This window comes from Protomyctophum bolini (genome assembly GCF_963924005.1).
Source record: "Protomyctophum bolini genome assembly, chromosome: 23".
Taxonomy (NCBI): domain Eukaryota; kingdom Metazoa; phylum Chordata; class Actinopteri; order Myctophiformes; family Myctophidae; genus Protomyctophum; species Protomyctophum bolini.
In genome coordinates this window covers 9,301,010-9,315,754 of record NC_137884.1, presented here as the reverse complement: position 1 = coordinate 9,315,754, position 14,745 = coordinate 9,301,010, and the positions used below count along the sequence as shown (strand labels likewise).

At 44.1% G+C, this 14,745-nt stretch overlaps 1 protein-coding gene across 1 annotated transcript in view; it reads left to right on the top strand.

Moving 5' to 3' along the window:
* Window positions 1–956: 956 nt before the first annotated feature.
* lrmp (lymphoid-restricted membrane protein) overlaps window positions 957–14,745 on the top strand; it is a gene marked incomplete at its 5' end in the record, with an annotated part of 38,670 nt that continues 24,881 nt past the window's right edge. Inside the window, 16 exon segments of the mRNA XM_080757013.1 lie at window positions 957–1,668; window positions 2,901–3,005; window positions 3,393–3,576; window positions 6,254–6,297; window positions 6,300–6,387; window positions 6,491–6,649; window positions 7,015–7,132; window positions 7,494–7,544; window positions 7,751–7,828; window positions 8,610–8,666; window positions 9,200–9,259; window positions 9,964–10,028; window positions 10,492–10,585; window positions 11,427–11,564; window positions 12,337–12,438; window positions 13,188–13,339. Coding sequence (XP_080613139.1) covers window positions 957–1,668; window positions 2,901–3,005; window positions 3,393–3,576; window positions 6,254–6,297; window positions 6,300–6,387; window positions 6,491–6,649; window positions 7,015–7,132; window positions 7,494–7,544; window positions 7,751–7,828; window positions 8,610–8,666; window positions 9,200–9,259; window positions 9,964–10,028; window positions 10,492–10,585; window positions 11,427–11,564; window positions 12,337–12,438; window positions 13,188–13,339 — 2,207 coding nt within the window.

Below are 14,745 nucleotides of genomic sequence, written 5' to 3'. Positions count from 1 at the left end.
TACAAATGGAATGTCAGAACAGGAAGGACGCGTTGCATAGTAAATGCAACCTACTGTCGCAATAATCCAAAATATGTAAACACTTTACTTGCTTCAGTTGCTTGTAAAATAAATAATCACACCCGTGTGAAGTGAGGGGCGCTCTTATCATCATACATCATCTCATTCTGGCCAATCACAATTTGCGTCCTCACTTTTCTGCCCTAAAAAAGAATCTGAAATTATCGCTATGGGGTGATCAGCCAATCACAAGCCAATGTTTGTGTTCACACAAACATTGTAGGGTTAAGCTGTTATTTCAATGGTAGTGGATGGAGAAAAAGCATTTTTGTCCAACCAAGAAACGGCACAACCACAGGTGTCTTTCTCCATGACAGAGGTTTGTGTCTCTCTGGAGGTCAATTACTCCAATAGACCCCCAGATGCGGTTATAATATGCAAATATGTCTTCCTGGTGTATTCCCGGCTTCTTCCTGAAAGCTGAAAGCCTTTGAGTCACAAAGCCAAAATCAGCCAACCCTAGGCTCTTATCATACAACAGCAGTGGCCGAAAATTGTACTCATTTCAGTTTCAATTTAAGTCAGTTGATTCTTCTTGAGTGAAAATGCCGGAATGATTTGTTAATCTTTCAAATGCAGTTCTTATGAGGCGATCTAAAATCCCCCTATGGGGATTACAATGTCATGTGGCAGCCAAGTCTGTGAACTTTTAATGTTTGTCTTAAGCATGCCCACCATGATGTACAAAAGCAAACAAAGGCGACACTCACTTGTGTGATTAAAAATTAAAAAAATCTCCTATTCATCCTATTAATCATAGTATTGTGTTCAACCCCCATTAAACTACCATTACAATTCCACACCATGTTACATTGCAGTCTAACTGTCTTATCTCCCTCAGACCTCAGCCTCTCCAGTCGGTACGTCAGTGCTCCAGACCATCAGCCATCAACAGCATGGACTACTCTACCCGCCAGCCCGAGCGTCGGCACAACCCAGTGGACAGCATTTGCCGCAAGCTGGAGACCATCCGGTGGCGTGGTGACCGGGAGCCCAACTCTCCATTCCAGATCCCCAAACTGTCATCCAGCAGCTACAACAGTTCCCGTTGTGAGCTTAGGCACAACCTGGGAGCCATCCTGAAGAAGACCAACGCTTCGCACATAGACGAGGTGGCCGCAGGAGTGGACGGGGACAAGGGGAGAGGGAGGGGTGCACTGACTCAAACGGCTGCCCCTAGGAACAGCCTGGGTCCCTCCCTACCTCCACCCTCCCCCTTCACCCCGGCCACCAACCCCCTTGTGAAGGATAATGTCACCTTCAACGTCACCAGCACTCAGGGGGGGAGACAAGGAGGAGTGGGAAGTGGCATTCCTATGCCAGGTCAGAGCAGGGCTTGGCAGAGGTGCCACTCCACACCAGCTCCACCAGCTCCACAGAACATTGACTCGCCCTCTTCTTACACTGCGTTTTCACAAGGAGCCCACTATATGAAGCCTGACAGCCTTTGTCAAGGCAGGAACCTGCCAGTCTCTCGCACGCACCCCAAGACATATGGCATGCAGTCCTACAACCTCAACTTCTCCTCTGCAGAGTTGGGGAACACTCTGAACTTTGAGCTTCCATACCCAGCTCTGGTTGTGAAGAGACTGTCCATGGGAGAGGGAGGTAAGGAGGACGACAGCCACACACAGCACTATACACATTACACATGCAGCAGGAAATACTAGGTCTAATGGAATGTGACATAACATTCATTAGTCTGCATGTTTGAAAGCGAAAGCCATTAGTCTGTGTCCTTTCACCTCTCCTGAAACTGTATTATGCTTAATTAAAACATTTACTCAGTTAGCATTTGTAGCTGTTGAAGCATAAAATCTCTAAGAACACATTGGATCAGCCTGATTGTTGTGAATCTGAAAATGACTAGTCAAACATTGTCAGATAATTAAAATGACAACAAACAAAATACACTACCACACATTTGAGTTTTGTTTTATACTAGGTCTATATATGGGGAATAAAATGACAATTTATCATTGAGGTGCCCACCCACAATGAATGTTTAGGTGCCTAGTGCCTACTACTGTAGTCCGACTCCTGGCTATACATGTAATAATGAATATGCCCATGCAGGCCATCTCATATCGGCCCATCTGCGCCATACATGAAAACCACGTGATCTTGTTTCGCCTCGCGCGGAGATCAAACGGCGCTGACTCAGCGCTCAGCCTCAGTGGCAAGTTAAGTAGTGCGTCACCTGTCCTGGTGAGACGATGGCGCAACGGTTAAAATACTTACGATATGTACGTATTTGGGGGAAAAACGACTACATATTTTCAAATGATATCTGCAATTGAGCTAACAGGGAAGTTATGTTTTTCTGTATTTATAGCTAGCTCATCAATTAGCTCAACATGTAGTGTCAACAATGCAATTGTTTACATGTCACTCAGACCCGATCGTATTTCCATGGACAAACTGCAAACGGAGATAAATACCTAGTCGTTTTTTTTTACCCGACGGTATGACAACATTTTGAATTACATGTTTTATATTGTTTGTATTGTAACGACCATATATATATATATATATATATAATCGCAATATTACACGACACCCAACCCGAGGGTGCATGCTTTCAGTGATTCTAACGGAACTGTCCGCGTGACAAGCACACCAAGACAGTGATTGTATTTAAGCTTAATACTGGTAATAATAATAATAAACGTTTCTTTGAACCATAATGGTCACCTATACTATTTTTTTAAATCTAAACAGAAGCATGTGGATTGTAGACTATCCCTCAATCAGCAAATGTTATTTAATTTGTAACTGTGTGTGTGTGTGTGTGTGTGTGTGTGTGTGTGCACGTGCACGTGCACGTGCTATGCTTGCAGTATCTATGTCTGAAACCAATAAAGACACGATGGCCGAAGTTAGTCTCATCTGTGAAGAGGATCTACTCGACACTATGTTCCATGCCTGTGACACACAGCGCAGAGGTACACACACACACACACACACACACACACACACACACACACACACACACGTTTCATATAGAGCAAATATCTTCTGATAGGACTTCTAGTAATGTTATTTTGACAGCGTTCACTGAAGGGAGAATCCCATTAAAGTTATTGTAGTGTGTATGTGTTGAAGGGTAAAGTAAGATCCCTGCATTTCTAAAGCATCAGTATCCATGTCGTGCCCATTGGAAAAAGTAAAAAAGATGCAACTTGAACAGTTTGTTCAACTCAATGTGAGTAGTTCCTAAGCTTATTGTACGATTTACAGTCATTTTATTTAACCGTCTTATCCAAGGAAAGCAAAACAAAAGCCATGACAATAAGGAAGCAAGTAAAATGGCTATATGTCTCTCCTACCAGGTAAAGTGTACGTGTCTCACATCGTTGACTACCTGCGTAACACCACATGCCGCAGTTCGGAAGACAGCGGGCTAGAGGGCCTTTGCAACATGCTTGATCCCGACCACAAGGACGTGTCCATCGACCTGGACACATACCATGCCATCATGAAGGAGTGGATTGATGACTGCCGCACCAACAATGGGTATGAGAAACCCCCCCCCCCCCCCCCCCCATGAATGTTTTCTGTCCAAAACGTAAAAAGAATTCGCACAGTCATGGTGCTGAGGTAAGCTGGCATTATGAAATGGAAATGGATCCCAGACACGCTGTTTTTTTGAGTGGCATACTGTAGGTGCAATTTACAGTACCTATGAGGTAGACTGTTCACATGTGCAAATTAATACACTAACGACCACAACACTAGTTGGAACAACAATAAGCCCACATTAGTCTGATACAGAATTACAGCTCCTGCATTCATAGACATTAACTGCATTGATAGGTTGGTTGATTGAATGACCTGAGGTCAATTTCAAAAAATGCCTTCTAACTCCTGAGTCCTGACCTAAGCTTTCTGAAAAATATTTATATTTATTATATTCCAGGTTGAAAGTGATTTAGATAATCTCCAGGAAAATATATTTTAGCAATGCCAAATCTGTGACTTTATAAGAAAAAGCAAGAGGTATACTATCAAATGTATCCGTCTCTACTCAAACTTTACAGTTCATTGTTAGAAATAGACAACCCGGCTCCAGCTGCCTCCGAGACTAAAACACCCAAGAAGAAAGCCGTCAAAACCAAGAACACCAGTCCCAACGTCAGTGAACTCATTGTCAAGGCTGTGTCTGATTTCAATGAGAGACGTGGTGTTTCTCTAGTCGCCCTCAAGAAGGCTCTGGCTGCAGATGGCTACGACAGTAAGAAAAACATCTGCATCAATGTTGCCATCAAAAGCCTCGTCGCAAACGGCACTCTGATCCAGGCCACGGGTATCGGTGCTTCTGGATCTTTTAAACTCGATGTGAAGGCTGAAGCAACCAAAGCAAAGAAACCTTCCAAAAAAGCAGTCAGTCAGACTGCAAAGAAACCTGCTAAAAAGCAAGAGAAAGCGGCCACCGTAAAGAAATACCACATGAGGATGAGGGCAACTGCAACAACTGCAAATGAAAGGGCAAGTAAGAGCCATGAGATGGTGACCAAGAGTCCCACTGCTGCGAATAAATCATCGACAAAGACACTCAAGGCTGCTAAGAAATCTCCCAAGAACGTGCAGGAACCGGAAGCTGTGAAAAGAACAGCAGTCAAGAGCCAGAAGAAGGTGACCTTCTTCCTTCCCACCGCTCTGAAGAAAGCATCAGCAAAGGAGGCAGCTAAGATTAAATATCCAAGCCGTACACCGCAGCTTGTCAGGTAGAGAGCCCATTTAGCAGACACTCTTAATCCAGAGTGATTTGCCGTAAACAAGGTAATACCTTATGCATAGAAATAGTAATCTAGGATCATAGGTGAACCAAGATTCAAGAACAAGAATCACTATAAAATAAATGTGCCTTAAAAGGGATAGTTCAGTAGTAATATGGACATGGAGGGGTCAAAAATGTACCAAAGTTGCACTAATATTTTAGAAATGGGTCAACAATACAAATTAGTTTTGTGGATTAATTTACTTTTAATGCGTGGCCCCCTGTGCCCCCCACAAAATGACTGGAACTACTTAATATTTCACCAAAACCAGAGCAGAAGTCCCACCACGGGACTCGGGCAATCAATTAATACAGTTGCAACCACTATATTAATGGCAAGTATTTCATACAGCTTAACTTCAAAAGATCTGAAGAGCTGACTGTCCAGGACAACACAGAGATTATTATTATTTTTTTGTGTATTTTTTGTCTCACCGTCTCGTGATTTTGTAACTCATTTTTCCCCCCGGTGCCCATTGCCTAAACTGTAATCCTGGGCACTACTCTCCCTCTGCCAACCTGGGGAGAGCCCTGAACTGAGCTCATGCTTCCTTCAATGCATGATGAGTGAGCAGGCCGCTTATCACCTGACAGGGGGAGTTTTCCCGGTAGGCCATAGTGTGTGGAAGGAACACATTATTCCAACCAGTTCATGTTTTGTTGAGGACACACACACAGACGGGGTGCAACACAGCCATGCCTTCGGCCTGGCGGAGCCAATTATAATATGCAGCTTCTTTGGCAAGGATAACACAATAAAGGCACAGATTTATTTCCATTTTGGTCTAGTTATGCAAGTTGCTGTGTAGGCGTGTTATTGTGTAATGCATCCAATGACATTTCTGCATAGTTTCAGCTGCGTGCATTCTCATTTGACAGCTGTGTGTGACATGCAAGTCTGTAGACATGCATTGTTCAGTCTCTGCAGTTATTTCACTTGTCACCAATTCCTCTCAGGCTAGTATGCATTCAGCCCAGGGTATTGCTTTCTGTTAGCGATGGCTTCTGTTAGTTATGTGTTGTTGAATAACAGTAATGGCATTGCTCTTTGACTGTTTAAATCCTGATTTGCAAAGAAAAGGAAACGTTCAGTAGTTGTGTTCTCCAGCACCGTAAATCGCTAAAAAGGTAAAGATTTAAACTTTAGCAGATTATCATTAGACGTCAGACGGCCTTTCAGCAGTCGCATGGCAACACCAGGAACGAGTGCTATATGCTGAAGCAGCTGTTGAGTGTTTCTGCGTGGTCAAGGACAGACAGACAGAACTCTGAACCAGTCTCTCTGTTGTGACTTTAGGGAAGAGTCAACTGACGACCTACCTCAGGATTCAGCCAAATTCATAGACAGCATCTCAGGTGAGATGCGCGCACACACACACACACACACACACACGCACACTATTTACTGTTTAGTTTATCCTTTTCTCACGCATATGGAGATAAGCAGATTGTGTGTAAATGTTTGCTGCAGCCAAGAGGTCCATGCTTCTTAACATGACATCAGGCAGTTTAGAGGGATTTGGAGGCGAGGCATCCAGAGTGGATCTGTAAGTAACTTAACTTTTTATCTTTACTTTATAAGCGTGTAGATGTCAACTTGTGCCTGTGTTCAAATGAGTGTGTATGCACCCCTCCACCCGCTCCACACAGTGAGACGTCGGACCTGATGTACTGTGTGGCCGACCTCCAGATGAGCAACCAGAGGCTCCAGGACGAGGTGAAAAGGCTGAAGCTGGTTGTGGAGAGCACAGAGGAGTCTAACCAGAAGCTGACTGAGGAGAACGAGGATCTCCACAACCAGGCCAAAATGTATGATGCACACATGCACGCACGCACATGCACGCACATACACGCATGCACAGACACAGGCATGCACAGAGATGGTGGAACTCACTCGACAACAGGGAAAAGTATCTAAAACGACAATCGCACAGATGCAGTATGCGAACGAGCCTTTCCCACTGGATCGTCTCCTAGCGCTGCTTATTTATCCTATGTAAAAATGCGTCGCAAATTATTTTATTGCAATTAAGGTTAGCTTTAGGCATAGTGCCCCCAGCGAGGCGAACCACTCGGCCAACTTGGTGAGAACGCCAAGTTATGATACTACGTTCCAGTGGGGAAAGGACCGGTCGCATACAGTGACTGGTGTCTCCTGCTGTGTGTCTCTGTAGGACCCAGCAGCTGGCCCAGAAGGAAAAGATGTTGAAGGACGAAGTGGAGGAGATGAAGTTGACATTAAGTAGTACCGAGGAGGGCCGGGTCCGCGCCTCTCAACACTGCAAGAATATGGTCAGTCTCTCACACACAAAATAACATTTTCGGCTGACGTTTCGGCTCCATAGTAAAAGTCAAACCACACTTGTGTGGATGTACAACAAGACAATCGTCATCATAAATGTACAGGATATCCAACCAACTCCAATTGCAATGTCTGAAAAAAGGAATGGGTTGAACTTGAAGAACAGTGCTTATTCTTTGCCTACCAGCTGCTATGCTCATGCACCTTATTATATAGTTATCTTGTCTCTTTATTTTCCTCAATTGATTATTATGAAGATGATTCAGATTCTTGCCTAACACTGATATAGTATGAATAACAACAAATTCAGGACTGGGCTGCTGATGCTTTTACTGTCATTTTACTCTATAGGAGAAAGAGAACCAAAGTCTTATTGCCGACATCGCATCACTTCAGGAAGAGGTATGGCATCAAAGAAATGGCACAATTAAACCAATGAGGTCTTAAGCAAGTCAATTCCATTTAGATTTCATTTCATCTAGATTCACTATTAATCCCCAGGGGCGAGTTCAATAATAACCAATCATAGGTTGCCGATACAAAATGTCACTATTTGTGGCATGAGCTGTTATGATTGGCTGACTTAACAGTCTTCTGGCCCTCCTCAGAACGTCAAGGTTACCATGGAGATGGAGGAGTTTCAGAGGAAGCTAGTGGAACTGTGTGGCCATAACACTGACCTCCAGGTGACCTAACTCTCTCTCTCTCTCCCTCTTATTCTCTGTTCCTGTATGTTGACACCTCTCTCTCTCTCACTCACACACTCACACACACACACACACACACACACACACACACACACACACACACACACACACACACACACACACACACACTCACACACACACACACTCTCTGCTCCTGTATGTTGCTCTCGGCGCCTGATGGAGGGGAAAGGAACTGGTCGGAATAACGTGTTCCTTCCACGTGCTACGTCCGGCCAGGGAAATTCCCCCCTGTCAGGTGAAAAGAAGCAGCTTGGACTCCTCGTGCATAGAAGGAGGCATGAGGTCAGTCCGCTGCCCCCCCAGGTTGGCAGAGGAAGTGTAGCGCCCAGGATTAGATAATTGGCACTGGGTGAAAACTGGGTTGCAAAATCGTGGGATAAAAATGATAAGAAAATAAAATAAGAAGAAATTTATGAGGGGATGGAAATGCATGTATGGATAAAGAAATGTTTAACAGAACCATGTTTTGTTATCAAATATACCATGGCATGTAAAGTAAATTATACTGATCGAAAAATGTTTTGGGCTGTAGATCGCTCTACTTGCTTTACTGATTTTGAACTGGAATTTACATACTGTACAGTATAGCGTGGCAAAAGTACCATAAATGTCTTCTGTGTACGCAAATTATGGAAAGGTACCAATGATGTCAGACATGTCATAACGTTATGTGGCAAGTGCCAGTGATGCTTTCTACAATTTTGTCTAACTCTGCTCTGCACATTGTCTTTGCTCTCAGGTTCAGATCCACTCCTTGGATGCTCTCATGAGTGAGAAGGACACCATACTACTAGAGGTTAGCACCTTATCTTTGTTCTAAACCTAAAGTAGGACCCAGTATTTGTTGCTTCACCGTAGATCAGAGATGGGTTTGTTTTATTCCTTTTAGTTAGTTGATTTTTGTTATGAACCGGCACATTGAATGGTAAATACAGACAGCGACTTGTCAGATTGTACTTCAGTACTTTCAGATTTATTTTGCAGCACAAGTAAAGGTGAATCCAGACAGGATCTTTGTACGTCTCTAAATGTTTTGGTGAATTGAACAAGGTGGACCCCCTTGTAAACAAGTGTAATGCTTTATTGGGTCGTCCACTTTAATAAATACTTCTTATGCCCACTTGGTCCATTGTGAAAAGCTATAAAGTTATCCTAGTCTTAGATCATAATTATGATTTGTGCACATTTAAGAGAATGAGTGAGTGCGCGTAAATACTGTAGGTATGCTCCATTTCTAACCACTCTCCATACAGTTTGTGACGGACCTAAAGTGTACATTAACTTTCAGCCTGTTCATTGATGTTGGTGTTTGCGTTCCCTCCTTCACAGAAAGACCGACAGATTGAGGAACTGAAGGCAGCCGTGGAGGAATACTCCTCCGTCACACAGGTGATTCCGTAGGCAAATTTATACTTAAAATAAAAACATAGCCAGTCTACAACCTCACAATGCGTTGTGAGATTGTACATCTCTATTTTCCAAGGAAATGTTGTGATAGAATATAAATTAAGCTGGAGGGTTACTTTTTTATTTCCCACTGTCTCGTCCAAATGTTATTGTTGATTTATTCACTTTTATGAAGCACACTTTTTGCTGGTGTGAAATAGATTAGAGTAGTCTCTGTAGCTGATGGGTGCAGATTTTTAAAGATCAATGAAAAAGGAATATCCGCACTCTCTTGAGTATAGGTTCTTATGAGTTTCTTTATTAATGAATACAAAGCAGCAGTCTACCTAGAGAAACGGACGCTCAAGAAACTATGCTCAAGAGTGCCGATATTCCTTTTTTCGTGTCAGTAAAAAGGAACATCACAGGTGCAGCATTGTGACTGGGCATATTATTTGTGACATCTTTTGTTTTTAAGTTTTTTCTAATTTATGTTTTAGCAAATTCAACATAAACAAGGTGGAACAAAGAGCCTGCTAGTTAAGAGCCTGCTAGTCAGTCAGGGACCAATCGGAAGGCTGACTGGGCCCCATCCACTGGGCTTCTCCAATAAAATAACCAGTTATAACTGAATGTCTATGTAATCCATGGGTGGGAATCTAAACCCTGCATGTCTAACTTTTCATTGATTGCGCTGTTTACTGCAGCTGCTGCGAGACAACAAAACTAAACTGGAGAACCAGATGCAGATGATGCATCCGGACATGTCTGGGTGAGTAAAACTGATTCATCCTACTGTACCTTGTTTTGTTGTTTTTTATTCATTAAATTTGATCTAATTTAATAATCACAATTTTTCTATTCTTTTACCAACCAAGCAGCATTTGTTTAAAAAGCTATGGTCGGGGCACGGTGGCACAGTTGGTAGTGCTGTCGCCTCACAGCTAGAAGGTCCTGGGTTCTGGGCCTGATGGAGGGGAAAGGAACTGGTCGGAATAACGTGTCCCTTCCACGCGCTACGTCCGGCCGGGGAAATTCCCCTCGGTCAGGTGAAAAGAAGCAGCTTGGACTCCTCATGCATAGAAGGAGGCATGAGGTCAGTCCGCTGCCCCCCCAGGTTGGCAGAGGAAGTGTAGCGCCCAGGATTACTTAGATAATTGGCACTGGGTGAAAAAAAAATCGTGGGATAAAAATAAAAAAAAGCTATGGTCCTGTGTTCCCATCCTCTACTACAGGGCTGGTCTGACAGTGTCGGCTGCCTACAGGTTGAACCAGACCAATTCAGGATCCCTGCAGACAGAACTGACTCTGGCAGAGTTACCACTGGAGGTCAGTACTTCTCCACTCTGTATTTTATATTCTCACACTCATTCTCTTATGTCTGTCTGTCTCAACCTTTTGTATTTAATGCTCTCTCTCTCTCTCTCTCTCTCTCTCTCTCTCTCTGTCTCTCTCTCTCTCTCTCTCTCTCTCTCTCTCTTCAATTCAGTTCGAAGGGCTTTATAGGCATAGGAAACACATTGACACGTCAAGTGTGAAATAAAACTAATTGAACGTTTACTCAATGCTGTACCTGTGTATATATACTTTCCCCATTTTCAACTGTTTATTACATTTTGACACTTGCTTTGGCAATGAATGTTCCCCATTTTCAAGGGGTTTCAAATTTTGACACTTTTTTTATCACTTTTTTTATCATGCCAATAAAGCTCCTTTGAATTGATTTCAGCTACACCTCTGCCTTTAGCTCTCAACCCCCTTTTAGCACCTACTTATCGTGCACCTTTTGCACCCACTCCTTTCAACTGCCTGGATGCACGCTGCGCTACATAAAAACCACTACCCACCCACCAAGCACCACTTCACCAGCCTTTAGTCACGTTGTGTTATGTAACTTCTATTAACACAATCTACACATTGGTGTCCGTATGTGGTCTTCAATTAATTCCACCAAAAACCTTCACCCACCCACTTCTTTACACATGTAAACCTGTGTTGTGACAATAAACGATTAAAAGTCAGAGCCTTGTACCAGATCAGTGGTTCTATAAAGCTGTCTGACATTTGCATAATCCATCCTTTTGTTTTTGTATTTTTTTTGCTTTGTGTGGGGGTTGCTCTATGTTTTTATTGCATGTCAGTCATTCTGTGGTCCATGACATTGTTCCAGGGAGTGGAACCTCTGCCCTCCATGCTGTGCTTTCCTTCTGCACTTGACCAGACCCTGGACAGGGAGGTTCTGCTGCTGCTGCAGGGCCCCAACCCTGAGCACGTAGCCCTGGAGTTCAGGGGCCTTCTTAACAAACTGGTAACTGTTAGCTACATCAGGACACTGTGGTACTTGCAGGAATACATTACACACACACAACAGTTTACAATATTTGACAGAATTTGCTGTGGAGGAGGGAGTAACAATCTTAGGTGATTATCCAAAATCTTAGGTGATTATCCTGCTGCCACCCTGTCCGATTGTTCTCTGGCAAGCATTTGAACCCTGGAGGTCCGTAGTTTTCAATAAAAGGTTTTTTAATCCACTCTGTCTCGGAATCTGTCATCCATCTTGGATCTGTCCTCGTCTCCCCAAATGAGTGCAACTGGCTGCGCAACCCTGACTGCCAGGGGCGCTGTTGCTCAGTTGCAATGGAGGACAGATCCAAGATGGATAACGGATTCCGAGACGGAGTGGATTAAAACACCGGAGGCAGTGGGGTTTCGCTCTCGACCAAAGGCAATGAAGCCTTGGAGACTCTGAAAATGTCAGAATCGATAAAATACATCTACAGTACGAGAGTCTAAATCTTAGGCTACAGCCTATAGTCACTGTATCTATTCTGTAGTCACTGAACTGGCGGTAAAACGCATTCACACTTCAGTCTGTTTGCTTCCATTATATAATGTCTGTAGAAAACCGTAGTGCAGTACTATATACTATACTCTCCACGTTAACATCTCGTTAATGTGCTTTCCTGAGCCCGGTGGTGACACGCCAGGTGCTCAGCTTTCTTTCTCCCGTCTTTTCTGTACTGCCAAGCTAATTGTACGTGTCTCTCATAATAATGTCTGTCTGTGTTGTTTTTCAGAAAAGGGAATTCAGAGAGGAGGTTGTACATCTCTTGTCTACAGTCAGGAGCATGATAGAGGACCCCAGGCCTCCAGAGACCAGCGCTGAGGACAATCTGCAGGTTAGCATGCTTTTGTACATAACACGTGCACATGCTGTATGCATGCATTTCGCTTTTTTAATGCAACATGGGCAAGAAGGGGACCGCCAACTACATGACTCTGCCATGCATCAATATGCACGAGCACACACACACACACACACACACACACACACGAATAGGGTTGTCTCCCCTTTTTTCATATGAAATAGAATTAACTAATACTATTTTCTTGACTTCTCATTGTCGTGACTCTCTCTCCTCGTTCTGTCTGTCTCTCTCTCTTTCTCTCATTTGTGTCTTTCTTTTTCCTCTCCAGAGATCTAGCTCAAACTGTTATATAACTTCAGCCGGCCCTTTCCAAGCAGCACTGTTTAGTTGATGTGTTGTAGCATGAAACACAGCCCCTCCCCTCCTCCCTCTCTTTCACGTTCTGTAAATATCCCACTCTCTCCCTCTCTCCCTCCCACATCTCTCTCCTGCATTGTTAACAACGATGCATTCATTAGCCACGTACTTCCATACAGCAGTAAACACTCTAAATGAGAGGCTGATCATTAGCGGAGCAGAACTGTTGATGCCTCACTCCTGACGCTGTCGTCCAGGCAGTGTCAGTGCTCCGGCCGGGACAATCCCAGGGACTTCATATCATTTCAAGGTGTCAAGGTGTTTTAAACCCACAGGGGGACTCCAGAAACGCTGGCTGTGTGATTTCTGCCTGACGCCATTGATTGGAAGCGCTATACACTCTGACTTGTTTTTCCCCACAGACGGTGCAGGCCGAGCTGGACACGAGGAGAGCCTGCTGGGACCTCGGCCTGGACCAGCTGGCCCAGTACACAGACTCACTGGAGAAGGAACTGATTAAGATGGCGGGCAACATGAGGCGATCTCGAACTGACATCCTCCACCTGTCCGTCAGGTGAGTGAGGCTCGTTGTGCATGTTTCTGTGCGGTAAAATCCAGAGTGTTGTAATTTAAAGCTGCAATCCTGAATGCATTTTGAATGGATTATAAAACAATATTTTAAACAATCTGTACGGTAGACTACGTTAATGCAATGTAACTAGCACATTTGCAGTGGTTGGAGGTGGACTCCCTTGAGAGACCCTGGATTCGGTTGCATTTGTACACTTGTTCCAATTGTACACTTATGGATCTATTTTCGTCACTGCCTAAGCCCCTTATCCCTAAACGTCCTTGCCTTTTTTACTATTTTGAAAAACATTTTTTAATTAGCTGATCTACATCGTCACATTGTGAGCTTGTAGGCTATTTGAAGTATTGAAAAATGTTTTTCAGTCTGTAGTGGAGGGGAAAAGAACTGGTCGGAATAACGTGTTCCTTCCACGCGCTACGTCCGGCCGGGGAAACACCCCCCCCCCCCCCTGTCAGGTGAAAAGAAGCATCTTGGACTCCTCATGCATAGGAGGCAGCATGAGGTCAGTCCGCTGCCCGCCCCCCCAGGTTGGCAGAGGAAGTGTAGCGCCCAGGATTACATTAGATAGTTGACACTGTGTGTGTGTGTGTGTGTGTGTGTGTGTGTGTGTGTGTGTGTGTGTGTGTGTGTGTGTGTGTCAGAACTCTCTAGTTGAACATGCATCTGTAGCGCAAGATACCTAACAAAATGCAGTGCAGTTTAAATTCAAATTTTAAATTAGCTTATACATTTTTTATTTATAAGCCAATATCTCCAAACTACAATAGACTGTTCTATAATTGGTCACCGAGGCACCCTGAACCTCACATTGAGACACTCCGTCCTACTCCTCCTGTGTTGTGTCTCAGCTGGCTGGTTGCTAGGGGTGGGGCCAAGGATGGTCTGTCCATCATCCTGATCTCACTGACCCTCCTGGATCTGCCTCGCTGGGTTTGGTTCTGGGCCAATTCTGGACCTTAATCTGTTGTTTCAGGAGGTGGCCTTTCCTCTCCATATATATACTGTAGAAGAGAAGGTAGTGCAGCTGCTGCATCAGACCAGACAGGAGGAGCTGGTTGGTTTCCATGGCTGGAGTTCACTTTCATCCTAGGAACTAGAAGGCTAAAAGGCTAGCTCTGCCCAACCCCCAGTCTAGACCGGCAAATGACCTCGGGTTCATTATCTAGTTTCCAAACAATTATTCCATCTGGAATATAGCAAAAAGAAAACGGGAAAGACTAAGGACTTTGGTTCTGGAATATAGCAAAAAGAAACCAGGAAAGACTAAGGACTTTGGTTCTGGAATATAGCAAAAAGAAACCAGGAAAGACTAAGGACTTTGGTTGAATCTGGGAGGAGACGGACATTCAAAGGGTCGGTGGGAGGACTGGCATTGGTCACACTGGGAA